Source organism: Alexandromys fortis, unplaced genomic scaffold (genome assembly GCF_014885135.2).
Source record: "Alexandromys fortis isolate MF-2015 unplaced genomic scaffold, M_Fortis_MF-2015_v1.1 scaffold_74, whole genome shotgun sequence".
In the NCBI taxonomy this organism is placed as follows: domain Eukaryota; kingdom Metazoa; phylum Chordata; class Mammalia; order Rodentia; family Cricetidae; genus Alexandromys; species Alexandromys fortis.
Window position 1 is genome coordinate 649,888 of NW_026068008.1, and position 26,991 is coordinate 676,878.

Genomic DNA, 26,991 nt, shown 5'->3' on the forward strand with positions numbered 1-26,991 from the left:
TTCGAGCCACAACATGGGTGTGGTCCTCTAGAAAAGCATGAATGATCATAACCACTGAGCATCTCTCTAGTCTGAAAACAATATATGTATAGTACAAACACAGCAATTCATAACATGCAATAGTCTGCTCAGATCTGAGCTGAGGTGCCCATGTTGTTGGTATGAGATGGTGTGACACATGAATACTGCAGAGTACAGATGGCATTCATAACCAAGGTGGCAAGAAGATCCAACATGGCAAACCCCTCAGATTTATTACATCATGGTTTTTGAATCAGATCTTCTGAAATCTCCACATTCAGTTATGCAAACCCATGTGGGTCAGAGCCCACAGTGTAAGGAAGCAGAGCTCTAGGAAAATACAGCTCCTCCAGACATCACTCATGCCAACAAGGCTGTCTGGAGCATTTGAAGGGAGGCTGTCTTAGGGTTTTATTGCTGTGGAGAGACACAATGACCACAGCAATTATTATAAGGAAACATTTAACTGGGGCTGACTTACATTTCTGAGGTCTACTTCATTAACATCATAGTGGGAAGCATGGTGGCACACCAGCAGACATGGTGCTGGAGAGGTAGCCGAGAGTTCTACATCTGGTTTTGCAGGCAGCAGAAGAGAGTGACACTGGGCCAAAGTTCGAGCATCTGAAACCTCAAAGCCAACCCCCAGTGACACACTTCCTCCAACAAGGCCACACTTTCTAACAGTATCACTCCCAATGGTGCCATTTGCATTCAAAGTACAGGCAGAAGTGGGTGGGGCGACACTGAACTGAGGACCTTGAGCAGGCTGGGAAAATGCTTTCATGCCAGCACTAGACACCTGACCTCTTCCAGGGCAGCCTTTGCATTTTCTCTCTATGAGAGACATCAGAAACTAACACTCCTAGTGCGTACAGCACTCAGCAATTTTATGTTCTTAAGTTTGTTGTTGAGATACGGTCTTATTATTTAGCTCTGGCTGAGCTCCTGGAACAGGGCAGAACCGAGGCTCAGAAAGACAGGGAACCTGGTTTAAGGCTACATGGCAGCCAGTGAGGGAGCCACAGCCTTAAGCCAGTTGAGGCTTAGCTGCCTATCTCTTAACCACGAAGCTGAACATTCAGTATATGGCAAGTTCCTGTCAACAAAACTGGAAAGGGGCCTGGGAAAATGACTCAGTTGGTAAAATGTGTGTGATAACAGCCTTGACTTTGGATTCCAAGAACTCAAGTAAAAGGCCAGTGGGGTGTTGGAGACAGGACCCTGGGACTTGCTGGTCAGCCAGTCTAGCCAAATTGGTGAGCTCAGGGTTAGTCAGAGACGCTATCTCAAAAGATAAGGTAGAGAGCAACTGAAGGAAGACACCTGAGCTCTACAGGTGGGCAGATCTGCACACACACATACATATTATGATAGAATACTAGCTTTTTGAAGCTAGATTAAAATTAATGCCAATATCAGAGATTTTATTATAAGAAATATAAACTTAAGCTGGGCAGTGGTGGCGCACGCCTTTAATCCCAGCAGAGGCAGGTGAATCTCTGTGAGTTCGAGACCAGCCTGGTCTACAAGAGCTAGTTCCAGGACAGGCTCCAAAGCCACAGAGAAACCCTGTCTGGAAAAGCTTAAAAAAAAAAAAAGAAATATAAACTTAGCAATGTTAGAATTAGATTCAATCTTTATCCCCTTGTGCAATAGGCAAACAAGGCTCTACAGGAGAGAGATATGGCAGGGTAACAATTCAGCTCCCTTGCTATGTGAGTGTGGTGCCCTCCCAGCTTCTCCTCTGCCCATGTATGAGAGCTTTGTTAGTGGGCAGAAGATACGAGCTGGTCAGACCTGGGTTCCACATGACAGTACCACCAGCCTGTGTGAGTTGGTCATGAGGCTATCTCTGCCCTTCATCATCACCTCTGTCAAGTGGGATAGCAAAAACTGCCACCTTCTAGGCAGTAAAGAGTACGAGGGAAGCAGTGAGCAGCGAGGCAGACACAGTGGACACCTAGATAATGCAGCCCTGATGATGTAGTAATATCATGTTGACTATTAAGGTAAATTTTCTATTCCTGTTAGGATTAAGTAAAAGCAGAAATTTAGTGCTTAATAAGAACAAATCAAGCTCAGACATTTGTTGAAACCGTAAGTACTGGATTTTTCTAGTGAGGCCCAAATATAACCTCTAAGATCACTGTGAAGCTTCTTAAACATGGAAGCTATGAACTTGGGGAATAAGGACAGGTCTCCTGTAGGATCCCAGGAGGACCAGGACCAGAAGAGTCACGAAACTTCCCACAGGTCCATCAGTTTGCGGATAGTCTCAAGTGAGTTCTCTTTCAAAAAGAAGAAAAGACAGAGCCCTCAGATGGGAAAAGGACATGCGTTAAATTTCATTGTTTAACATTTCCTCAGAAAACAAATTATCTTTACTCATCCAGGTCACATAAAAGTTGCATGCCATTTCTTCCCCTGCATCTCCACACACACTCACCTAACTGCACGTCAGTTGTGAACCGTAGTCTGTGGATCATGCTGACTTTGAATGACTTGTAATGGTGGCTGCTAAGCATATCCTGTACTGTAGCGATGTCAATTTGTGAATCCTCCTCAAAAACTCCGTCTGCCCTTGAACCTAGGGAGGAAAAAACAGTTTAACACATAAAGATACATGAGGCTTGGCAAATGGTGTCTGCTTAAAATGCTTTGGGATAAATTAAAATAATACGGGCTATTTAATTTGGAGGAGAAAAGGCTGAGCGATGACTTAATAATGCCATTCCAGTAAACAGAGAATGCTAACGTATTAATCATTCAACAGTTAATTCCACAAACACTGCCTATTCCAAGGCAGGCCCTTGGCTAGGCAGTGGGAGAAAAGAATGGCAGCACCCTGCTCATGCTCTCAGGGAGCGTGGTCTCCATTGCGCTGGTCAAAATCTGGGAGTGTGGTGATTATGGACATCACCCATGCTCCTTGAAGAACCCTGCCCCTTCCAAATCCCCAACCTGTCTGTCTGCTTAGCAGCCCTTGCCATGGTTGAGAGCTTCCCCTGCCTCAGGCAGGGGCCTCTCACGGGCCTTCGGACTGCTGGGCTGCCTCTATGATCTGGTCACTCACACATGTGACATGACATGGGTGACAAAGCCTGGTGCTCTACAGCGTTCTCTGGATCCCAGCCCCCTTCAGGGAAGTCCTTTCTACAGCCAGCAGTGAAAGCAGGTCGGCTTAAATGACTGAACGGTTTTCCAATCTCTTACCAGTCTTCATAATGCCTATCTCAGAGCCTCCCAACTGCTGCAGACTGCTCCTAGGTTCAAGGTTCCATCAAGCAAAGGCAAACCAATGCCAGTTCCCAGAGTCTGGGATGGGCACTTCTGAAGCGCAGTTGCTGGGTCTTGTTCGTGGCCTACACTACTCCTTCAGGTACCTCAGAACAGCCAAAATCTTTCCCTTCCCCAGGCTAGCACAGACTTGACCACTTCAATGAAATCTGTTTTAGTGGCTCTGACACACATCTACAATAGCTGGTGTATACTGGATCAGAGCTGAGCAGACCTGGTTCAACTCCCATCTCATCTGCTGTATGATCTTAGGTGAGTGACTACCTCTGTGAATTTGTCTTTGACATTCATAGAACATCAAAATTCATGTAAGGAATATAATATATAAAATGACTAACGGTATCCAGAGGGGCTCAGACTCAGCCTTGTCCTACAAGTGCTTGGTGGCTGCTTTGTCCTAAAGTGGGAGTTTCACAAAGGCCAGGGAAGTTTCTTACTTATCTTTATGCTTTCTCCTGAGAACAGCACAGGCAAATGGTGTGCTCACACCAAACTTCTAAATCAATAATGGGCAGTGTGTTACCCGTGTCAGTCATGATGTCAAGTACTTTATTCAGGTTAAACCACATGACAACATGGAGGGTTCTGGAATTTTCCATCTTAAACCGATGGGAAGTTAAGGCATATCCCAAGGCCACACTAGATAAAGGCAAACCACAGGCAAATGTCCAGAATTCGTTCAGACTGAGTTTGTGGGAGCAAAAGTACTAACTAGCTTTGGGTATCTTCACAGCCTGACAACTCCATGCTTTTCTTTGCCTTCAGGCTGACTTTTTAAATAAGTCTGTGTCTTCTTCTTTTACACTGAACTCAGTTATTAGCAAGTGTATGTTTTGTTTCCAAACACTATGGTCTTTCATATGAACAATACAGCCCTGTGTTAGGCTGTTCCCATGGGAAGGATGTGACACACCTTGGACACAGCCCTATCTTAGACCATACTGCACATGTCCTCATCCTCCATGCTCAGAGCGCCCTGCTCCCTGTCCTTTCCACTCTCCTTCCTATTCCTTCTCAAAAGCCTGGTCAAATGAGGCTCCAAGAAGGGAGATTTTCCTGACTCCAAGCCCCCAAATCTAGTATGGCTCCTGACACTGCATTTCTATCTTCTACAGGCCAGTGTCCACCAAGTCATCACCTATCTCTGCCTCCGGACTGTAAGCCACAGGAGGGCAGTCACCATGATCGCGATGTCCTCCTCACTGCTGTGCGAACAAGGCTAGAGCCTAGTGCAAGTGCAGTGTGCGGCAGTGACTTAACCAGTATCCTACTGCAGGACTAACTGAGTGACGTGCCCACGGCAAGAGCCATCTGTGGACTGGTTTCATTCTTTGAAGCACCAGTGATTTGGGACAGACCATGGACCTCAATGTCTCCTCGGAAATGTGACATCAGAATGAAAACTGGGAGGAAAGTGTAGCTTAGTCTTTTACTCTGTCAAAACTACATCTTAATAGAAACATAACTGCCAAAAAGCATTCATTTCTACCTTAGGATTTTTATACATGAAAATTATAAAGAAAACATTCTTTATTTCTTAAATACGAAAGTCCAGTGTGGGTCTCTGTCTCTATCTCCATCCATCACCAGATGAAGGTTCTATGGTGATATGAAAGATATTCGTCAGTATTGCTATAGGATAGGGTCAGTTCAGGTTCTCTGTCCTCAGCTTCCCAAGGGACTAACTGGGGACATCGCCTTGGGCTCCTGGGAGCCACTCTAGGTCCAAGTCTCAGATAGAGACAGAGACCCACACTGGAGCACTGGACTGAGCTCCCAAGGTCCCAATGAGGAGCAGATGGAGGGAGAACACGAGCAAGGATGTCAGGACCACGAGGGGTGCACCAACCCACTGAGACAGTGGGGCTGATCTATTGGGAGCTCACCAAGGCCAGCTGGACTGTGACTGAAAAAGCATGGGATAAAACCAGACTCTCTAATCATGGCGAACAATGAGGACTGATGAGAAGCCAAGGACAATGGCACGGGGTTTGGATCCTACTTCATGTTCCGGCTTGGTGGGAGCCTAGCCAGTTTGGATGTTCACCTTCCTAGACATGGACGGAGGAGGAAGGACCTTGGACTTTCCACAGGGCAGGGAACCCTGACTGCTCTTTGGACTGGAGAGGGAGGGGGAGGGAAATGGGAGGCTGGGAGGAGGCGGAAACTTTTTTTTTTCCTTTTCTCAATAAAAAAAAAAAAATTAAAAAAATACAAAGGCCCAACTCATTTTTTTTTTTTTTTTTTTTTTTTTTTTTTTTTTTTCCCACTGAGAACACCACATTAGATAGACCTTAGCCTTGAATTCTACAGCTTCTGGAACTGTAACTAATTGCTATTTTCTAAACATTGCAGGTATTTGATTTGGAAAGAGTAATAGCTTATTATGTTAAAATGCCAATTACTAAAATAAAACAACAACAACAAAACCCCATACTTAAGATTTTTACATTTTATGATGTTGGATTAAAACCAATTTAAAAATTACTACACGTGACATACAATTTTTTACTGAGCAATTTCAATGCCAGCTGCTAATAAAGCATCTTAGCTGTAAATGATAATTCAGATGCTTTTAGATAAAGTGGTGCATAAATACGGCTGAAAATTGATTTAGTTTCTTGCAGAAGCTGCTGAAGAAGGACACGTTCTGTTTAATACACCAGCTAATGTGTCCTAAAAGCTCAAACAAGTGCCAGTTTTCATGACTAACTTTACTGTGGGAGATTAATGAAAACTTTATATTTTGCTGAAATGTTAATAATGGGCAGATGAGACGATAGGATTTTAGTCAGGGTCTTAAGCTATGGAATAACCAGCAAGGCTTATCAATTTCCTTCTATTAATTTTAGGCTTTCATAGCTGGAGCTGGTTCAACACTAATGCTTCACACATTGACCTTCTACTCTCTGCCAGGGTAAATTCACAACCCATTGAGGACTTAGGTTTCCTGATGCTTGAGTGAGTTCTAAGTCATGGCCCCTGTCAGGGGCATGCTGGCTCTTAAGATCAGGAAGGCACAGCATCAAGGGAACAGGTAGGTGCTGTCCTGCATTCCCTCGTGTTCTGGCTGCTGGAACAGCAGCTCCGAGCCCCACGGACAGTTTTCGGGTGGGCCCAGGAGTGCCACTGAGTGTTGGGTTTACCTGTGTGTACATGTGTCTGTCTCACCCATCCAGCAGTGCAGAGTATGAGAAGTACTGGGAGGAACTTATGACCCAGCTACAGAACACAAAGGAACAGAACCAGTAGACAAGCCCGGTGTATTAACAGCATCTGCAGTAGGCACTTTATCTCAAGTGAGCTGAAGCAAAGCACTGACCAGAAAAATGCAGTGGATTAGTGTGTAAACCTTGCGTGTCTGTACCTTGGAGAAGGTGGAACCCAACCACAGATGCAAGATACTTGGTATTATGTCATTTGCATATGGAAATCATTATTGTACTATCAACTTCACAGTAAAACCCTACTTCTGTTCAAGATGACATTTTATGTTCTCAAAGTGAAAAGTAGAGAGAACCAGAATGTCTAAAAAAACAAACACACAAAAACCCTCCCTAAATCATTAATGTAATTGAAATATAACCCTTTAGTATTTTGTTAAATTAGCAATTAAAAAGGTCACAAGCAATTAAATAAGACAAAAGCCACACTGTGTTCATCTACATTAAAGCTGAACCAGATCTCCTCATGAGTGACAAGATAAATTATAATGGTGTCTTCAAAGACTTCACAGTATACTCTGTCAAAGTCAGGAGTGTTAATGTCTCTATGTGCTGTGCATTACCATAATGTATTGTGTCAAAACGCTCACGTTGCAGTAACTCAAGGCTGAATGTGACAGCTCACACTCTGGGGTGGGTCTCAGTAGTGACTTGAGCACCGGAGCACAGATGGACTGACAATAAGGCTCTGGAAGAGTGCACCTAGGAAGGGTCTGGGTACAACATAGAATCTTAGAGGAAGCAGACTAATTCCCTGGAAGAAAATCAGGAGGACCACAGAATGGAGTCTGTTCCCTGACTCAGGCTGGGGTGAGAAACACAAAGGGAAGCAGAGGAAGCAATAATGGGACCAAGTCCAAGGCGACCCTAGTTCCTACAGTAAAGAAGAAAGTGGGTGCTGTGAAGACAGACCATGGCTATAAAGCCAGATGTACATTAACACCCTAGCTTTCGGCGACTCATTATGAATTTACAACACGTGGGATAGGATCACCAGACACTGGAGTCTGTGTGTTTCTTTACCATTTTCATTCTTCCCCTCCTCTCAGGCTGTGCTAAAAGCTGTTCCTACATCTATCTGCATGCCCACCCCCTTGGCCCCAGGACAAGAAAATGTGGCTAGAACAGTGAATTCAAACTCAGAGATCCTCAAAGTCTAGGTCTGGGCCAGTGGTGGGCACATCTACCTCCAAGCTCCTCTCAGGCCCCAAGGTCCTATACTGTTTTCATAGTAACAGTAAAACATCTTTTGCCTTTTACCCTTATTCCCTTACAAGTGCACGTCGTAATAAGGAGTTCTGATTTCACGTTGCAATTAACCTTTAGGAAACTATCACTTGAATTTTGATATAAATGAAAATTAATACCAACGATTATGTGAAAAGGGTACGGAAATTCTCTCCTCTGTTTCAATAATGTATCTGTGTCAAGACAAATTTTCTTCCTATACTACAACCCAAACATATATTGTAACGAACTGAGTACAGAAGCAGATATGAAGACCTAGAATATTCTATTAGCCAAACAGAAATGTGCAAAAACATACAACAGGACTGAGCTCCAGCTCAGGTGGCTAAGCATGTGCAAGGCCCTGGGCACACAAAAACCAGGACACCCCAGCACTGCATACACTAGGCATGGAAGTACACACCTGTAATCCTAGTACACGGAGGTCAAGATCAATACAAAAAGTTCAGGTCAGTCTGGGCTAGCTGGGGGCTGTGGGTGGGATAGGAGTGGGTGGGGACAAGAGAAAGTATATCAGTGCTACTCTTCTCATTAAAATTTCAAAGAAAATCTGGTTATTTTCTCACAAAAATGTTTATTGCTAACTGATCTACTCTAATGACTTAATAAACACAAATTTCTGTTTCTATTTCTAGAAATAGACAATACATTTTTTGTAGTTGTCAATGTATTTTTATTAACCAGGTTGTACGTACACTTATAATGACAGTATTTAGGGGCCTGGAACAGGAGGACTGAGAGTTACAGGCCAGCCTAAGTCACATTGTTCTCCCCGAAATTATATAGAAAACAAAAGTTCTCAAATCAAGATAATACACAATGACAAACAGTCTCCCTCCTTTTTGGTGCTGGGGATTGAATCCGAGGTCCTGAATGAACTAAACATCTGATCTGATTCCAAGTTTTACCCCCAGTCCCACCTCACTAACTTTTAACTGTATAAAGGGGTTCCAACAGAAAAAGTTTGAGAGCTGCTGACTTTGTGGATGAATATGCCCTTCCTGTCCTTGGTGCCCATTTGGACACCATGATAGGACACAGAGGTGGAGTCAGGCCTGTGTGAACGTGCTGCACCCTGACAGCAAGCTCAGCTGAAAACGTCTACACACATATTCCAAGAGGAACAGTTTGCTCTCAGTGCTGAGAACCAAGGCTAACTACAATTCCCCACTTCAAAGAGTATTTCATACACATGATTTTATAGGCACCGAGGGAAACATTTAGAGGCACATGGCTTTCTTTCAAACAAGTAGGCACTAGTCATTAAGTCAAAGCTCAGATGAACTCATTGTACGCTATTGGCATTTTTCCTGTATCCACAGAGCAAGCTACACAGGACTTTCAAGTTCACCCCCTGGCTCAGTGGGTCTCACACCAAGACTAACAGGCCTAGTCTAGTGTAAGCTAAAGCAACTTCAATTTCCTGTAAAAATCCCTAGAACCCAACCAGAAGGCAAATGTCCTCTGCTACATCCTCACCTTTCAGGTTCTCATGACACAACCCTGACGGCCTGTTCATTCCAACCCACAAACAACACCACAGAGTAGATGCCATTAGCCCAGTGAAGGGACTAAGGACGAAGGGTTCTTGGGTGATGAGAAAGGAGTAGGAATTCTGAGAAAAAAGATGAGAAAACAAGGAAGTACACAGAGTAAGGGACTCTTTAGAAAAGAGCGAGTGCTTGCCTTTGGCTAGAGAAGAGAGGGAGAAGGGGAAGAGGTGAAAGGGGAGAAGGACAGGGGCAGGAGAGGAGAGAGAGTCTAAAGGCAGGGAGTTCTGTCACACAGAAAAACACTGCTGCACAGAGAACCGACTGGAGAAGGGAAAACAAACTATGGCCCCCACCATGCTATCTCAAAGTCTTGCAATCCTGTTCACTACCCACCCCCTGCTTTAGACAAGTTGGTCTCTGCTCAGATTGTACCATCTGGCCAGGGCATCCTTTCTTTTTCAAAATGTTTATGCTTCAAAGTCTAGTTTAACAGAACTGTCCTTGGTTTCTCTCTTGTAACCTGCAGTTCTCTGGGGACAACTCTCGTTGAGACTATTCCACATACATATCTGTGGTCTCCTCGTGGAGAGGCACACCCTACCAGCACGGAAATTCCACTCTATATGGCATACTGTTTGTCACTCAGTAAATGTCCACCCAAAGCCGCCAGAACTGTGCAACCATAAGTCATGATCGAAGAAGTTTTGTGGTCAGCAGAAGCTGAGTTGACCTGGGTCTACACAACTCACCATGCTCACCACAGCATCCAGACCCTTCAAAAGAGAGGGTGCACTGAGAACAGGGATTCAGCCTGCCATTTACTGGTCGTGTACTGTATGTACTATGCCAGATGCTGTATGTTCAGTATTATGGACATGTGATCATCTTCCATTTCCCAAAGTCTTTTTAGGTCAGGTGATAACATCCCCAAACAAGTGAGAAAAAAAAAAGTGAGGCAGGAAAGCTGGAGCCAGGAATAGAATCCTCAGTATAACCACTGCACAAGCTGTTTTGGGTAAAGATTCCTTCAGTGGGCTGGAGCTATACAATGCCACAGGTCATAACTGTGTCGAGTGCCCTGCTGGAACAAAGGAATCAGGGACTTCCCAGTCAGACCCAACACTGGAAGCCTGAGTGAGTCATGGAGAAAAACCTCTTCCTTAGTGCTCTGCATTCATCACTTTCCCCCCCCCCCAGAAGCCGTTTAAGTCCCCAAAGTCCCATAAGCCCAAAGCTTCCCCTCTATTAAACACTTCCCTTCAGCTGCTAGTCATTTTTGCTGGCCTCTAAAAACGATCAATAGGTGATATACTATAACACACACAGGCCCCTCTGCAGTATTCTCTTTAAAGCCACCAAAATCACACAGTAGGATATTGGCTATGCTACAACCTGAGCAGGAATCTTTGCTGTCACAGTGCTTAATTGATTAAACTCTTAGAGCCAGAGTCAGTCTGCTGGAGGACTTCCCACGTAGAGATGTCAGCTCTCCCTCAATAAATCAAGGTAATCTTGCTTTATGAGGGGATCAGAAAGAAGCAGTTTTAGGTTTGTAGAATTTCTGAGAGAACAGATCACAGAAGGAGCCTGCTCAGCCCTCAGCTCACCCTGCACCCATGCCCAGTTCAGGGTAGTCCTCTCAGTGCCACACACTTCTGTCTTGGGGCTTCAGATGGGTGGTATCTAGCTTACAACATTCGCTTACCTATTGTTTTAACTAATTTTCCCCTTTTTTCAAAGAAGCTGATTCTTCTCAAAACGGTCACTCAAAAGCCACCTTTGCTAAATAAAAGCACCCACTCTTCACCTGGGCCCACTAGGTAGCAAAAGCACATGCTAGCCTGGCATCTCTGCCTTCGCTTTGTACAGATTTTTGATGGAAGGAACAGAAGCGAATTACTTTAGTCACTCTGAGTTACAAGAAGAGCAAAACCTCACAGGACAGATGCCCCCTTCTCATTCACATGAGAACGAGGCTTCTTTATCAAAACACCTTGCTGGAGAGAACCGAGCTGAGATATGAAGGACCAGTGATGGGCAGGCTACACCTTGACCAAGACTGCGTTCCTTTTGACCGGCCACTTAAACCCAAGCCTTCTCTTGGCACCTAAAAGGCAGACTTGGGGCTGCTGAGCCCCTTTATCTGTTCCCCCTCCTGCTGTGGGCACACTGGGTCAGTGTCTTTTCTCTGCTTTTCACTGACCCTCACCTCTCCAGTATATTGGGACTTGTGTTTTGCTGGGTCCTCTTCAACCCTGTAGTTGTCGTTGATCCAATGTCAGTATATAAAGAACAAGTGAACAAACACACATTCAAAGTGAACACAACCATCCTTAAGAGCTGGAGTGTGACCATTTGCAAGGTGGGACACAGGTCTCATGATGGGTTTACTTGCAAGTTAGGCTGGCAAAATCCCTATCACTCCTTCCTCCAATGTGTCTTTGCTTCTGCTCAGAACTCAGGGAAAGTAATGTGCTCCCCCCCCTCCCCCCAGGGATCCTAACACTGGACAATTTATATAGCAGAATACCTAAGGACTAGAAAATCTGACTAACACTGAGGTCCAAAATCAAGAGACAGAGTATAATGCTGGAAGAAACCCAGCTCCCATCTAATCACTGCAGGAATGTCACCTGATGCATTACTAAAACCATGACTGGGGGAGTAGGGCACATTCTGAGGCCAGGAGCCAAATGGAAGAGTGCAAGGCTTTGTGCCCTCACTTACAGCCCAGACAGGGTCTGCAGCTCGTCAAACATGTTTCCTTACTGCTCTAATGTACCAGTGTATCGCTTAATGAAAGTTCTTAATTGTAATTCAATTAATTACATACACAGAGTCCCCAATTACATTTTCCAATAAGACATTGGCTGTGGTACAGGTCTAAATGCACTTAACCAATTTTAATATATTAAGACCAATTTCCCTTGAATACTAATTACTACCTAATGATAAAATGAAGGGGGGGGACTTTTCAGAAAGGAGGGGCAGGAAAAAGTCAATTCATGTGGAAGTTCTCAGCCCACATAGCACAATGGGTGCTTTCATTACTAAAAAAGTCCCTGTGGACAGGGCACAGGTTTGTTTCCTATCCAGGTCTGCACAGTTCTTAGCCCTAGGGGTCCACTCTTCCTTTGCCCAAAGAGACTGTGAAAGTGTCAGAGGCTACTGGGAGGACTACCATGGACAAGGTCACAGAAGCTCAGAGCAGCTTGTGACTGGGAGAGCTCGGAGGCACAGGAATTTTGTTAATGGCCCCTTGGATGGTGCACTGTGGTTTATTATGAGCTTTAACATATAGTGTCATTTACTTGCTTCTATGGTTGACACCTCACAACACCCCCAAAGGGCGGGATCACCATCACATTCATCACATGAAAAATGAAGCTCACAGAGAAGAACTTGCCCAAGCGACAAAGCGATGCCAAACACCTCACCTTTTTTCCCATACACATGGCCAACCAGCCCATTAACAAACAGCAAGAGGTGGATACAGAAACTCTGTGGTAACACTTCCACTGCATTTAAATTCTGTTAGTGTGCAAGAAGTTGATATGCAACATCAAGTAGAAAATCCTTACAGAGAGCACCTACCTCTAAGCCAGACAAGCAACTGCCTTTCGGCAATAATTCAGCCTGAAATATGGACCATGAGTGTCACAAGTCACTGCTCCTTGTAAACAGAGTTTATTTGCATGATCACATTTTCCTTTGTATTTGACAAGTAGTGCTGTGGTCTAATAAAAGAGCCTTAAAGCCTTCATTCAATGAACATGATAGAAACTGGTGAGATCAGTAATTTGTAACAGAAGAAAGCCAAGCCTCCATGAGCAGAGAGGAACCACCAGGGAGTCTCCAGGCCTGGCTGAGAACAAACCAAAGGAGAAATGGGCCTGCTGTGAAGAAACTTCACAAAACACATGGAAGAGGGCAGCACTCTTCCATTCCATTTGGGAATCTTTCTCTTTTTGGGAGGGAAAGTCAAGTCTAAGCATGGAGACTGTGAAGACATGGCTTCCTCAGCAGCAGAGTGAGGGCATCAGGGAGGGGTGCAGGAGGTAGGTACACACCCTTCAAGGGGAAGGAGTCGAGTCTAGGCAGACAAGGAGAGACAGGGTATTAAGATATGGTCACTGTCCAGGGTGAGAGGGGCTGCAGTCTAGCTTGCAGCAGACAAATCCACTAAGTGTAATTCAAGAGGAAGAAGGAGAGGGACTCCAAACCCAGGAAGCGGTAGCCAGGGGTCCCAAGTAGGCTTTGAAGAGTTGCTTTCCTGTTTGCTTGTTTGTTTGTTTGTTTTGGTTTTCTGAGACAGAATTTCTCTCTGTAGCCTGGCTACCCTGGAACTCACTCTGCAGACCAGGCTGGCCTCAAACTCATAGATTCACCTGCCTCTGCCTCCTAAGTGAGGAGATTAGCGTGGCGCTCTCCTGGGTCTTTAAGGGGCAACTAAATGAGATCCCTCTGGCCCTGCAGATCATCTGTTCCACCCAGTCTATTTGGGGAACTATGCAGCCTTTGTAGTGTGACCTTAAATAAAGGAAGCCAAGTTCAGGAAGGAACTGAAATGATGGAAGGTTGTAAGCATTCTATGCATCTCCTTTGAAAGACATTGAACTAGAGCCCCTGATACCTCTCTCCATAGCACCTTTATTAAGGAAGCAAAGGAACTAGGTTCAGTCTTACAGTAGATTTAATGAAAAAAGACAGTTTTCTTTCCCAGGCTCCTCATTAGTATTCATAAAACATTAGCAAAACACTTCCCTTTCGATAGCCTCAGTTTCCTCCTCTATAAAAGAACATGACCACACTTTCCTAAAAGGTGGTTACAATTATGTTCCTATCTCACTCCATCTTCACAAGATGCTCCAAGCAGATTCTACCTCCACAGGAAACTGGGTCTTGGAGAGGTGCCATGCATGATGTACCCAATATCAGGGGTTGCAAGTACTTCACCTAAGGTCTACCTGTTCTAGTGACAATCCTTTAAGCATCATGCTGAACTATTATGATAGTAGCCTAGTGAGAGATAAAGAGAGACAGTACCTGGCAGTTTCCAGGCAGTCCTTAAAGTCAGGCTAATCTTGGGTACATTTTGCCCCAATGATAAGGAATTTCACAGTTCCTATCTCAAAGCCAAGGAAGAAGCTGTCTCTTTCTTTTAAGGCCCTAGATGGGTGACCCACATTTGATCAGTGTGAAAGGTCACCCAGGTTCTACATTTGGCAGAAGAAAAAAACTGAAGCTCAGTGTGGTGTCAGGATTGATATGGAAGCTTGAATAAGAACAGGAGTTTACTGCTACCTCCTCCTCGGAATGTACTTGCTGCTTTTGTCTGGTTTGCCTCCAGCTTTGAGCAGAAAGTTGGCTGAAGGATGCAGTAGATCATGAGACACAGATCCAAACTGGAAAGCTCAAGGGCTCTGGCTTGTCACATTCTTATTTAGGCCGAGATCCAAGCACAAATGTGAGCTCTCAGTCCCTAGGCAGAAACTTGTCACACCAGTTCATGTGCAAGCTTCTCTCTCACAGAGGACAAGGACAATCAGCACAACCTTTCTCATGATCCGAACTTCAGGTAAGAGTGGGCTTTGGAAACAGAGGGTAGACTTCAGGTTTTGGTGCTATGCTACTATCTGGCTAGCTTTGGTAGTCATCTCACCATGAGAGTAATGTCTGTAGGAGAAAATGTGAGTTCAATACAAGAGCCTGTAACAATAGGCCTTAATAAACGACTTTAAAACACTATTGGGTATGGTTGCTTTAAAAAATGTCATGGCCCACCCCTCTGAAGGAAAACTGAAAGGCTGCTATCTACATTACAGCTTTTTCAATCCAATGATGTGACTTATAAAGTGAACCTCATTCTGGGACAGCAGAAAGTACTCTGCCTGTAATTTCTCTTGGTCCTCAATTCCATCTCTCTCCATCTTGGTAAAGGCTCTGACAGCTCCATGGTTCCAGACCAACACACTTGTGCCCAAAGCTCTACCAGGCACAGAGGCAGTGCTACCATTATTTCCTAGTTAAAGCCAACACTCCCTGATGGATAATTATACACCAGGTATTATCCTAAGAACCTTCTATGTGAGCACACTAACTCCTGCTGTGAGCACCATGGAGGCAGCTGAATTGCCCCCAGCTTCAGTGAAACGATGGTGCTCTCAGAGTAGTATGCGGCATGGACAGGAAGCCATGGACAACACATTCTCCAATGTGTGCTGTAATGCATAAACTCCACTTGGCTGCCTTTGAACATGGTTCTTGGAAGGGTAGTGTGCCTGACCAAACAATCCAAAAACAGTGAGGGAGTGAAAAAAAAATTTGAAACATTGTATTGATTGAACTTCTTAGTAGATGGCCAGTAGACAATAATATATGGTTATTAGTTGGGATCTCTATAGTTAGTCTTTTAAACATTTTTCTATGAAAATAATAAATTGCTTTTCATAATTTGCACCTATTTTATACAGCTAAGTCACAATAGTCCAATGCATTCTGACTGTTTTCTGCCTATAATGATAACATTTGTAAACACAGTGGTGGGGGTTTCTTTCATTCCAAGCAGTTTTGACTCATAACACCAGAACTGGAACAAATGGCAAAGTCTTGGGGAGAGTGGTTCAAAAGGCGGCACAGTTGGAGACTGTTCTTGCTTAGCTGTGGAGTATGAGCTAGGGCCTAGATGCCAAAGCTTCATTCACTAATCCTTACATTTTTTTTCCTTCTTATCACAGAGACCCGGGGCTTTTCCTTAAAAACAAAAGCTATCTGTATCATATAAACTATAGAGTAATAGCAGCAGTTTAGGAACATAAAATTTACATGTAGAATATGTGAATCAATACAGAATAACACACAGTGAATCATTAAGATGATAGAATAACAATGCAGCAAGTCTTCATTTGTGTTTTTTAAGGAAGAAACATAAACATGGATGTGTATGTGTGCATGCATGTGCACACAACTGCTCATGTACATGTGAATGTGCACAGACCAGCCCTGGAGAGACAGATGCCTGTCATCTCTGGGAGAAGAAGAAAGAAGTGAAGCTTAATTCGTACACTTTGGTTTCCTAAAGAAGAAAAAAAAACTTTTTATAACTAAAAGTGTGAACATATCCAAAAAAGTCACCAAGATACTAATAAGTAAGCACACTCCCTTATTTGTGACTTACTGGGAGGCCAACATTATGAAACAGAATCCTAGATGAGGTTCCTGCTGGTCAATCACTTGTCCAAGTATGTTCAAGAGAATCTTAAAGAATGACAGGAACAATGGAGAAGGAAAGCAATTATCAGGTAAAGGGCAGCAAGGGACAGCTGTGTAGCTCTTCCTGTGGCACTCTGTAGCATGGGGCTATGAGTTATTGCAGGAGTGCCACAGGAAATGTCACACTAAGACGTGCTTACTATAAGTCTCTGACCATGAGAGTTTGCCTTTATGTCACGTTCACCTTTTCTTCTTTTAGAAATTCTAGAATGTGTAAGCATGAACCAAGAGAAGGAAAATGAATGACCTGGAATTGCATCCAGCAGAGATAGCTATTTTGAGCTCACTCCTTCTCTACTGCTGCATCGCTAGCTTTGCTCTCATCAAAGGAATGCAGCCGTAGGACCACGGTGCATTTCATCAAAGGAATGCAGCAGTAGGACCATGGTGCATTTCATCAAAGGAATGCAGCCGTAGGACCACGGTGCATTTCATCAAAGGAATGCAGCCGTAGGACCACGGTGCATTTCATCAAAGGAATGCAGCCGTAGGACCACAGTGCATTTCTTTTTTTTAAAAAAAATATTTATTTATTTATTTATTATGTATACAATATTCTGTCTATGTGTGCCTGCAGGCCAGAAGAGGGCACCAGACCTCATTACAGATGGTTGTGAGCCACCATGTGGTTGCTGGGAATTGAACTCAGGACCTTTGGAAGAGCAGGCAATGCTCTTAACCTCTGAGCCATCTCTCCAGCCCACCACAGTGCATTTCATCAAAGGAATGCAGCCGTAGGACCACAGTGCATTTCATCAAAGGAATGCAGCCGTAGGACCACAGTGCATTTCTTCCCTCCGGTGTTAGCAACATGACTGCTCTCATCACCAAACTTGCCAGACATAACCTATTTACTTATTGTGTGTATTTATGCGTGCATGAACATATGTGTACAGGTGTATATATGTACACCAACAAGTGTGTGCAGGTGCTCAAAGAGGACAGGATCTGGAGTTACAGGCTGTTGTGGGGTGCCAGATGTAAGTGTTAGAAACCAAATCCTGGTCCTTAGCATGAGCAACAAGCACTCTTATCTGCTGAGCCATCTCTCTAGCCCCTAAACACAACTTTTAACGGCAGAAATAGTAAGTAAAAAGATAAATAAAATTCTGTACCTACATTTTTTTCTTCTTTTACCATTACTCAGCAAATCACCAATTTTGCATTCTAGAGTAAACCCACTTGGCAATGAGATGCAATTCTACTAATCAAATGTTGGACTTGGCATGTTACCAATCTGCTGGGATTTTAGGATCTCTCTAAGACTGGTGTGGAATGTTTCGGTCTTGTGTCATCCTTACTGGGGTTGTACCAGGGTTATGCTTGCCTCATGTCTTCCATCAGCTCCAGGGCCACCTCTCTGGGGCAGCACATGCGAGTGGGCCTCTTGATTCTCAAGTGTCCCACCATGACTTGCTTGGGCTCTCTCTGTGGGATGTTTTCAATCATTAATTCAAATTTTCAAAATTGACCAGAACATTCCCATTTCTTCTTGTGCCAATTTTGATTTGATGTTGATTTTTTTCCCCAGAACTTCATTCTTTTCATCTACATTTTTTTTTTTTTTTTTTTTTTTTTTTTTTTTGCAGTGGAGGTTTTCACAATCCTCTTGTATGGGCTGGGGAGATGGCTTAGAGGGTAAAGTACCAGCTATGCAAAGGCCCAGAGACAGAAAAATCCCTGGACCCTGATGGCCAGACAATCAAAGCAGCAAATGCCAGGTTCAGGGAGAGTGACTGCAGATGATGGTTTCCCACGCATCTGTACAGGCAAGGAAACTCACACATGTGTAAACTTACATGCACACAGACACCCTCTGTGCTATATGGGTAATGATTATGGGATCTGTCGTGAGTCTCCTTTTTCTGTCTGTTACTACCTATGTTTCTCTGCTATTTTCTTTCCTTGACTTTAACCCATTTCAAAAGAGGTTTACTGATTTTATGAGTCCTTTTGTTGTTTCTGAGTTTTCTAGCTCAGTAATTTCTGATCTTTGTTGCCTCTTTCTTTTGGTCTCTTAGGCTTTCTTCTCTATTTTTCTACTTTTTTTTTTTTTTTTTTGCTGAATAGCTGAATGCTCAGTTCATTACTTTTCTTTTGTAATACATAAACTGGAAGGCTGCAACACTTCCTTACATGTTGCTGTAGCCATATCTACAACTTTTAATAGTTTCATTATTCTATCAATACATTTTCTTGTTTTGTTTGTTGTGTGCTACTAAGAATTGACCCCAAGTTTTCACACATGCTAGGCGAGCACTTTATCACTAAGCTATAGTGATAGCTTAATACCCCTGTATTTTCTAATGTCTATTATTATTATTATTATTAATTTTTTCACACACAGGATCAGAAGCTTAATTCTCAATTTCCAAATGCATACCAATTTTCTCTTCCTTTTTTGATTTCCAGGCTAATGTTATTGTTCTTAGTCAGTATACTAAGAAGCTGCATAAATCCCCAATACAGGGATAGAACTTAAGCTATGACTTTCCTAGTTGGAGGCAGAAACAACACTGTAAAAACCATAATATACATAAAAATTTGTTGCATTTTAGGTCTTTTCTCAGGGTAGATTCCCCAAAGTGGAAATCTTGTGTAAACAATTCTTAGTCCTCTTATATATCCAGCTAGTATCTTCAATAGATTCCACTGTTGTCACCAGCATCCTCAGATCTCCCCTACCCACGAGGATTTATTTATTGCTTATTTTAGTTGAGACACTGCCTTACGTACCTTAGGTTAGCCTTAAACTTAAGCAGCTGATGATGACCTTGAACTTCTGACTCTCTTGCCTCAGCCTCCTATGCCCTGATAACAGCTGCACACCACCATGCCCAGTCCAGAAGGAATACTTCTGAAATACCTGCTTTATTTGATAAGGGGAGAACATCAAATTTTGCCTAAAAATACTTGTATATTAGATTCTTGAGAGAACACACATTTATGAATATTTATTACTTATCTAAGTGTCTTTAGACCATTTAGGCATTACTGATTTTTAATTTTCTATGTTTTTACATAGGATTCTTATAACCACCTACAGATGGTGAGGCCATCAACCTTTATCTGAGAAATTGCTCTGAAAGCCACATCTCTCCTTCCTGGCCAATGTGTGCATGCTGTCCCAGAGGCAGCCAAGGTGAAGGAGCAGTAGTCCAGTCTGCTAAGAGTCAGCGGCAGGACTAAAGGCCTTTTACTTACTCACTCATTCAGTCTATCTCTCCTGAGCTTCTGTAGTGTGTAGTCTTTAGCAGGCTGCTGAGCTAATGAGGGACAACTAGCACGGCTCAGGAATGCCCTTGCAGACTTATGAACCAGTGGGGGAGGTAGATATTAGCCAGTTACTAGGCAAAATTAATAACAGCAATATATGCCATGAAGAAAAAACCAGAATACTCTGAGATAGCTCCTGGGGTGCCAGATGAGGAATGAACCAGGTTTGGGTGATAGGACCATCTCTGCAGATGTGACGTTTAAACTGAGACATGGACATGGATGAGCTAGCAAGAAAAGACGGGAAGAGCACTCCAGGCAGAAGAAACAGCTCTGGAGCATGAGTGGCTGTGGGCAGATTATCTCCTTCTGTTTGGGGAACAAAACTTCCCAACTCAGAAACTCTGGAGACTGGAAGGGAAGAAATCCAGATCTCAATGTGTCACTTGGAGTCACTATGACGCCTTTGCTGAGAATATTCAAGTGTTTAAATTTTTCTAAAACATGATGTTAAGCAGTTGACACTGACAAGGCCAGTTGCTGTATATACAAAAGAGCCTTTGCCTGAGAAAGAGCCTCTTGTTTCTAAGCTGTTTCCAGGGTTGTTCCAAAATGAGGAAAACGTAGTTCAAGAGAAAATATTAATCACTAAGTGCTAAACAGGATGCAGACTACCAGATAGCACAGAATCTATCATTCTGCTTTGGGACACACTTCTAGTGAGAGCTGTGGTCACTTTTTATCTGCTTAGGGACACCAGGCCAGAAAGTATGGTCAACCACGTCACTCCTAAGTATGTTTGCAACAGACGAAGCAGCACAGAGCGAGGCAGTCAACGTACTGTTCTCGCGGACCAGGCAGAACTCCCAGGCGTTCTGGCTCTCCAGCGTGCTCTCCAGGTCCACTGCGACGTTAGGCTCACTCTGCTTCTCCAGGCGGTACTGAGGGCCTAGAAGATCAAAGGGGCAGGAGGAGGGGAGGAAGTCTGAAATGGTGAATGTAACACTCAGAAATGACCTACCACTCATCAGGGAAAGCCAAATGAAAACGATAATGTCTGACTCAAGGGTGTAACTACCCACGACCAGAAACTGGCTTCTCTCACCCCGTCCTTAGTTCTTATCACACTAGGTAAGAGGTCTGAGTGAGAATGAACTGGAGGCACAAAAGACTGCCCCGTTTCTCTGATATGGAACAGGTTATCATCCTCTCTGGACCTGTTTCTGGACTTTATACCTCAACAAGTATGATGAAGACAAAAATGATGTGAATAAAACACTGACTCAGAGCTGGCACGGTAACACACACCTTTAAGTCCAGCACTTGGGAGGCAGAGGCAGGTGGGTCTCTGTGAGTCTGAGGCCAGGTGGGTCTAGGGTTGTGTAGAGAGACCCTGCCTCAAACACACACACACACACACACACACACACACACACACACACACACACACACACACACACACACACACACACACACACACACACACACCTACTGGGTTAGGAATCATTGATTTCACACAAGGCCCTGTTGCCAAGGTACTTTTTAATAATCATAGCACACTGATCAATTACAATCAGAAATAAGGTATGTGTAGAACTCTATGATAGCTTAAGAAGTCAAAGAAATGAAAACACAAAATATACAGAGTTGATCCCAGGCTTTGGGTTTGGTAATGAAAAGGTAGAAGCTACCTATCAGCTGTTTTTCCTTTTTAGTTTATGCTTTTATTAAGACATCTGTGGAAACATTAGAGACATGGGTGCAGTATTTCACAACCAAGAACTCTCCCCATCTCATTATAGCTAAGGGTTATGGCAGATCTAAAAAGGCAGCAGGACATTTTATACATTTATTCATTATTTCTTTGTCAACCTAAATAGCAATGCTGTTCTGTCAGATTCAAAACTGTGCCTGTAATTTGCTCATGGTTATTGGAAAGGTGAGAGGCACAGGAAACTCTCATGTTTGGCCAGATACAAGGAGGTATGAGAGAGCTGAGGATGGCAGCAGAGGCAGTGCAGGGTTCCCAGAAAAATCTAGGCCTCTCTATTCCCAACACCCCAGAAGCAACATGTCAGAGCCATGCATCAATTTCCATAAATTTATAGTGGGATCTGGGTACAAAGATTAATTATAACCATCAGTCCCCTATATCTACATTGTGTGGACTTAACCACTGCAGACTAAAAACACTTGGGCAAAGTTGTGTATACAGCACACTTAATATTGCCCATCATTCCTCATCATCCATAGAGCAACTACCCAGACTGCACTGTGCCAAGCACTTCACAGACTCCAGAGTCAGAGTCTGTTAGAGAGCATGCTATGCAAACACTACACCATGGACAGAGGGGCCTGAGCACCTGCAGACTCAGGAGCCCATGGAGGTCCTAAAATCAATCCCCAACCCAAGATTCTAATATCCAATAGTTTCAGGACACTCAAAATTTGGGAACAACTTAGATTTGATAACAAAGAGCCTACTAAATAAAATATTGTTGAGTATTTCAGAGATAATAAAAGTAATTCTAAGATATTCAATATTACAAAACATGTTTATAGCATGTTATTTTACAAAACAAACCCTAAGGCACAATTTTTATAGGATAATTATTGTTATAAAAATGCATATGAAAGTGCAGGGATAAGAAAGCTGTTTCTAAAAAGTGAACTGTAGTTACATTGTAATAATGGGATTATGTACGACTTTATTTTTCCTTTATGTTTTCCTGTATTTTTCAAATTTCTACATAACAAAGGCTATTTTTTTTAACTTAAAATGTTGCACTTACCTAAGAATTTTCCAATTTCTTACTACGTCATTTTTCCTGAGACTGCTGTAATTACGACACACTGCAGAGCTGCGAAGAGCCTTTCACAGGCAATAATTTCAATTGAAACAGGGCCATTTACACAGTTTCATCCTAAATCAACCTGTGCACTGGCAGCTGGCCTGTATGCCTGCCCTCCTTTCCTGTCCACTGGGAACTAGGGCCTGGATGCCACAGAGGGAATTTCAGGAATTCTTTAAAATTTCCCGTCTCTGCAACTTCCAGGGAAGTCAGGGAAGTTAAGGGCCCCTTGTCCTAAAACCGACTCCCTACCACACTCTGAAATGTCTTTGTTCAGACCTTTCTATTAGAATCATCATGTATCCTGCAGGTAGCCTCGGCAGCCCATGTCACAGACAGGACCCCCATGAAGAAACCCCCAAGATCACTAGGTAAGAAGTAACAAGAGTGGAGTAAGGCCCAAGGTCCTTTTGGATTTATCACTCCTGAGCCTTGAGCCTTTCCTCTTCCTGCAAACTAAAAACTGCCAGCCAATTAGAGAGGCCACAGCTCACCTCGTAAATAGAAATTTTTGTAGATTTGTAGATCAATCTGGTTCAGGATCACTTAACTTGTGGTTTATATAAATTCAAAATGAAAATGATCTAAAATAATTTATTTTAATGAGCTCACCAACACCCAGAGCTATGGATGTGCTGTGTTTCGTGGTAATGCAGGCCCCTATGAACTTCACCAACACCCTGAGCTATGGCTATGCTCTGGTCCATGGCAATATAGGCCCCTATGAAGAGGGGAGCTCCTTATCTTTCTATCCAAAAGACCTTTCCACCTTTCCTTCATGAAAAACAAAAACATTACACACACATGCACGTAACACATACCCCTCTACAAGACTCTGTATGTGTGCTGACTCCTACAGCATGGGCTCAGTAGAGAAAAGTCAGAGGACAACGTGGAGGAGTTGGTTTTCTCCTTCCATCAGTGAGCTACCTTGCCCACACCCATCTTTCTTTAAAAGCTGTCCTATTGCTTTCAGTTTGTGGAAAGTAAACTCCACTGTGGGTTGCTGTCTGCTCTGAGTGCCCTACTGTTTCTAGAAAGGAAAATCTAAGCTGCAAACCATTTCTCAACTTGGTGAGGGCTGACAGGTCTTGGCTTGGGGAAGGTAAGGTAACAAAGTCGCTAAAGACATAACTTAAGACCTAAACTCTTGCCAGGAGCTTGGATAAGAGATCTTGCAGAGGAAGACTTCACACACCCTCCCAGAAAAAAGGCCGGATCAATAACTTTCATGTAATGAGAGCATACTGGACCCAAGTGAGAAGCAAGACATCTTAGGCTGGGCTCAATTGCCTTGGTACAGCTCCTGGCTGAGCCATTTAGTTTATGATGTTGCCAACTTATTTAACCTCCTGTCTGTTTCTTCATCTGTAATATGGGGATGATAATAGTATCAACCTCAGAGGGCTGTCTGAAGAAGCCATGGGCCAAGAGCTATATGGTGTCTGACATTCCGACTGTGGTGGATTCTGAATGAGACATGTTCATCCATAGGCTCATGACACATGGTCCCCAGTCAGTAATTCTGTAAAGGAAAGGTATGTAACTTTTATGGTGTGGAGCCTTGCTGCAGGAAGGACATTGTTGGGATGGGCTTTGAGAATTTATAGCCTCACCACATTTCTGGTTCTTTCTTTGTTTTCTGTATGCCACTGAGATGTGAACTCTCAGCTTCCTGGTCCTGCTGCCATGCCTTTCCCGCCACTATCAACTAAGGAACCACATACTTCTTTCCTCAAGTTGTTTCTGGTTTTGGTGTTCTATCACAGCCACAGAGAGGCAAACAACAACACTGCAATTCTGTTTACAGTTGTGCTGCCACCATCCTAAAACTGGAGCGAGGTGAAGGAAGGGTCGAAACTCCAATCATCCACCATCACTCTGAGGCCTACTCTCTATCAGGTACTGATAAAGGCCTTCCCTATCATCTCATTTACTCTTAAGATATCTTGAGAAGTAACGAGCACAAATCCCATTTCACAGGGGATGCAACTGGGACTCAGAGCTGAGCAGCTGCTCCATGCCCCTTGGGGACTGGTGGGACTAGGATGTATGCTGGAGAGTCCCAGGCCCACATTCTCTCTGCCGTGATGACCCACCAAATTCTCAGTAAACAACAAGCAGATTAGCATATCCTTCACCTACTATATGCCAAACTACATCTCTATCAGTTGTGTCTGACTTCTGGAGAGCTGTCATAGAACAGCAGCTAGAAAGCCATCTAAGAAAGTTAAGCTGTGGGTCACTTTCTGTTAATGTGCTTTTGCCAAAGACATGATTTCATAAAGTAGAAAAGGCACTGAACAGTACATGGCTCTCAAGGCAGTGTCCAACCTTTGGAAAAAGGCTTTAAAATGTCACAGCAGTGCTTGAAGCTGCATGCCCTCTGGTGCACAGGGGAACACAAAGGGAGGTTCTGGGAAGCAGTCACTCTACAGCGACAAGAACCTGCTTAGGCATTCCTACAATGTATTTACTGCAGCAATGTCACAGCATGTAATGGTCTAGGAACAACATACTGCTTTGGTGCTTTGAGAAAGTTCCAAGCTATAACACACAGGCGAGGCTATAGACCCAAGGCAAACATCTCAGCATATCAGCTTCACAGAAAATCTGTAGGGTCTGTTGGCTGGGGTACATGCTCAGTGTGCTTTCCCTGATCTCTCTGACTTTTGACTAAAATATGAAGGGTTAGCACATGGCTCCGTAACAGCAGAGAACTAGCTGGTGATGGAGAAAGGTCATTGGTTAAGTAATAAAGAAACTGCTTGGGCTCATAGGTTAAAACATAGGTGGGAGGAGTAAACAGAACAGAATGCTGGGAGGAAGAAGAAGTGAGGTAAGACTCCTCAGACAGACTCCATAGCTCCTCTCAGAGACACACGCGATGAAGAACCAACCCAAGATGGAAGTAGGCTAGAATCATCCCGGTAAGCGCACCTTGGGGTGCTTACACAAATTATTAGAAATGGGCTAGTCCAGGTGTGAGAGTTAGCCGAGAAGAGGCTGGATATAATGGGCAAGCAGTGTTTAAATGAATACAGTTTGTGTGTTGTTATTTCGGGTAAAGCTAGCCGGTGGCGGGAGCTGGGTGGCGGAATGCAACCCGCAGCTCCATCAACAAGCTGGAGCTAGAACTTGATGGAGAGCAAGTGCATATTCAAGCCTGAAGATGGGGAAGCCGTCCTGTAGCCCATCAGTGTGCACCTTTTTCTGAGGACCTTGGTGCTACGGAAAGTGGGTCTTTCTTAAAGTACATGGTTGCTTTTGTACTGTCACAAAGCGTAGCATAAATCTGTCACTAACATCTACCACCTCTCTTTTTCCCATTTGTCCACTAGGAAACCTGGCACTCAGTGTCAACCCTGACTGCTGTGACTCAGCCACCATCTCTTCCTCAGAACACTTTGTCATTTAACCCGTATTTTCCTTCTCCTTTCATTAGTTGACTGGTCTATGCATTTTTATCCTACTATAATGTCTGTATTTCAAATCTTTTTGGGCAGAGGCAGGGTATAAACAAAGTAATTGACCAATGATGCTGAGACTGGTCTGTGGGAAGAAAAGGATAAAGGTCAAAGGCTCATAGCTACATCTTCATCAACTATTTCCCATTCACCAACTTGAAGAGTTTCTTATAGTTAAAAAAAAGCTAAGAATAAGCAACTAAGAGACAAGGCTGGCTGAGGCAAAAAAAAGTCCTGGAATTTGCAGGGGAGGACCACTGTCAGCTGTGCATTCTGATGTACTAATAATCATCTGTAAAATGGGTCCAAAGAAAATTTGCTCAGAAGTATGCTGTGAGGATAAAGTGAGACAATCAAAAACTCGCCTAGGCAAAGTGTTTGGGCAATAGTTTTTATTGCTAATGCTGAACCAGAAATACTGGACAAAGTAGTGGTAGAGCCCTAGCCATGGGGCACAACAGGCTAACACATCAAGGGTGGACGACATATGGCGGCTAGAAATGCTGGCACTAATGTAGAAGTCCATATTCTTTCTCATGTGAGACCAATACTGTGGGGTGAAAGGGTTTTTCTGCTAAAAACCTTGGTTTTGATACTACAGGAAGCATTTAAGATTAGAGACTTGCTTAGTCGCCAGGGCTTTTAGTTTCCTGGCCTCATAAGTCTGAAAATGAGTAAATGTCAGAACTCACAGAACAAGGACAGCAAAGATATCAAAGGATATGTGTTGTAACCATCCATAGCTTGTCAAACATTTTTTGAGCATCAGTAATGTGCCAAGCTCAGAGCCTCCCTTGGGGAGGCTGGGAGGCAGGGAGACACACCAGCAGGTGGGTTCAAAACAAATGCTGCTCTTACCCAAGGCAGTGAGTGACGGGTGTGGTGGGTCGGAAGTGGG

At 43.6% G+C, this 26,991-nt stretch overlaps 1 protein-coding gene across 7 annotated transcripts in view; it reads right to left on the bottom strand.

Annotated features, from left to right (window-relative positions):
- Mapkap1 (MAPK associated protein 1) overlaps positions 1-26,991 on the bottom strand; it is a 224,137-nt gene that overhangs the window by 40,353 nt on the left and 156,793 nt on the right. For 6 of the 7 annotated variants that reach the window (XM_050161674.1, XM_050161675.1, XM_050161679.1 and 3 more), the window contains 2 exons: positions 20,616-20,723; positions 2,471-2,611 (listed from right to left, as the gene is read on the bottom strand). In XM_050161674.1, coding sequence (XP_050017631.1) covers positions 2,471-2,611; positions 20,616-20,723 — 249 coding nt within the window. The remainder of the gene's footprint in view (positions 1-2,470; positions 2,612-20,615; positions 20,724-26,991) is intronic. The other variant, XM_050161678.1, reaches the window with a different exon arrangement.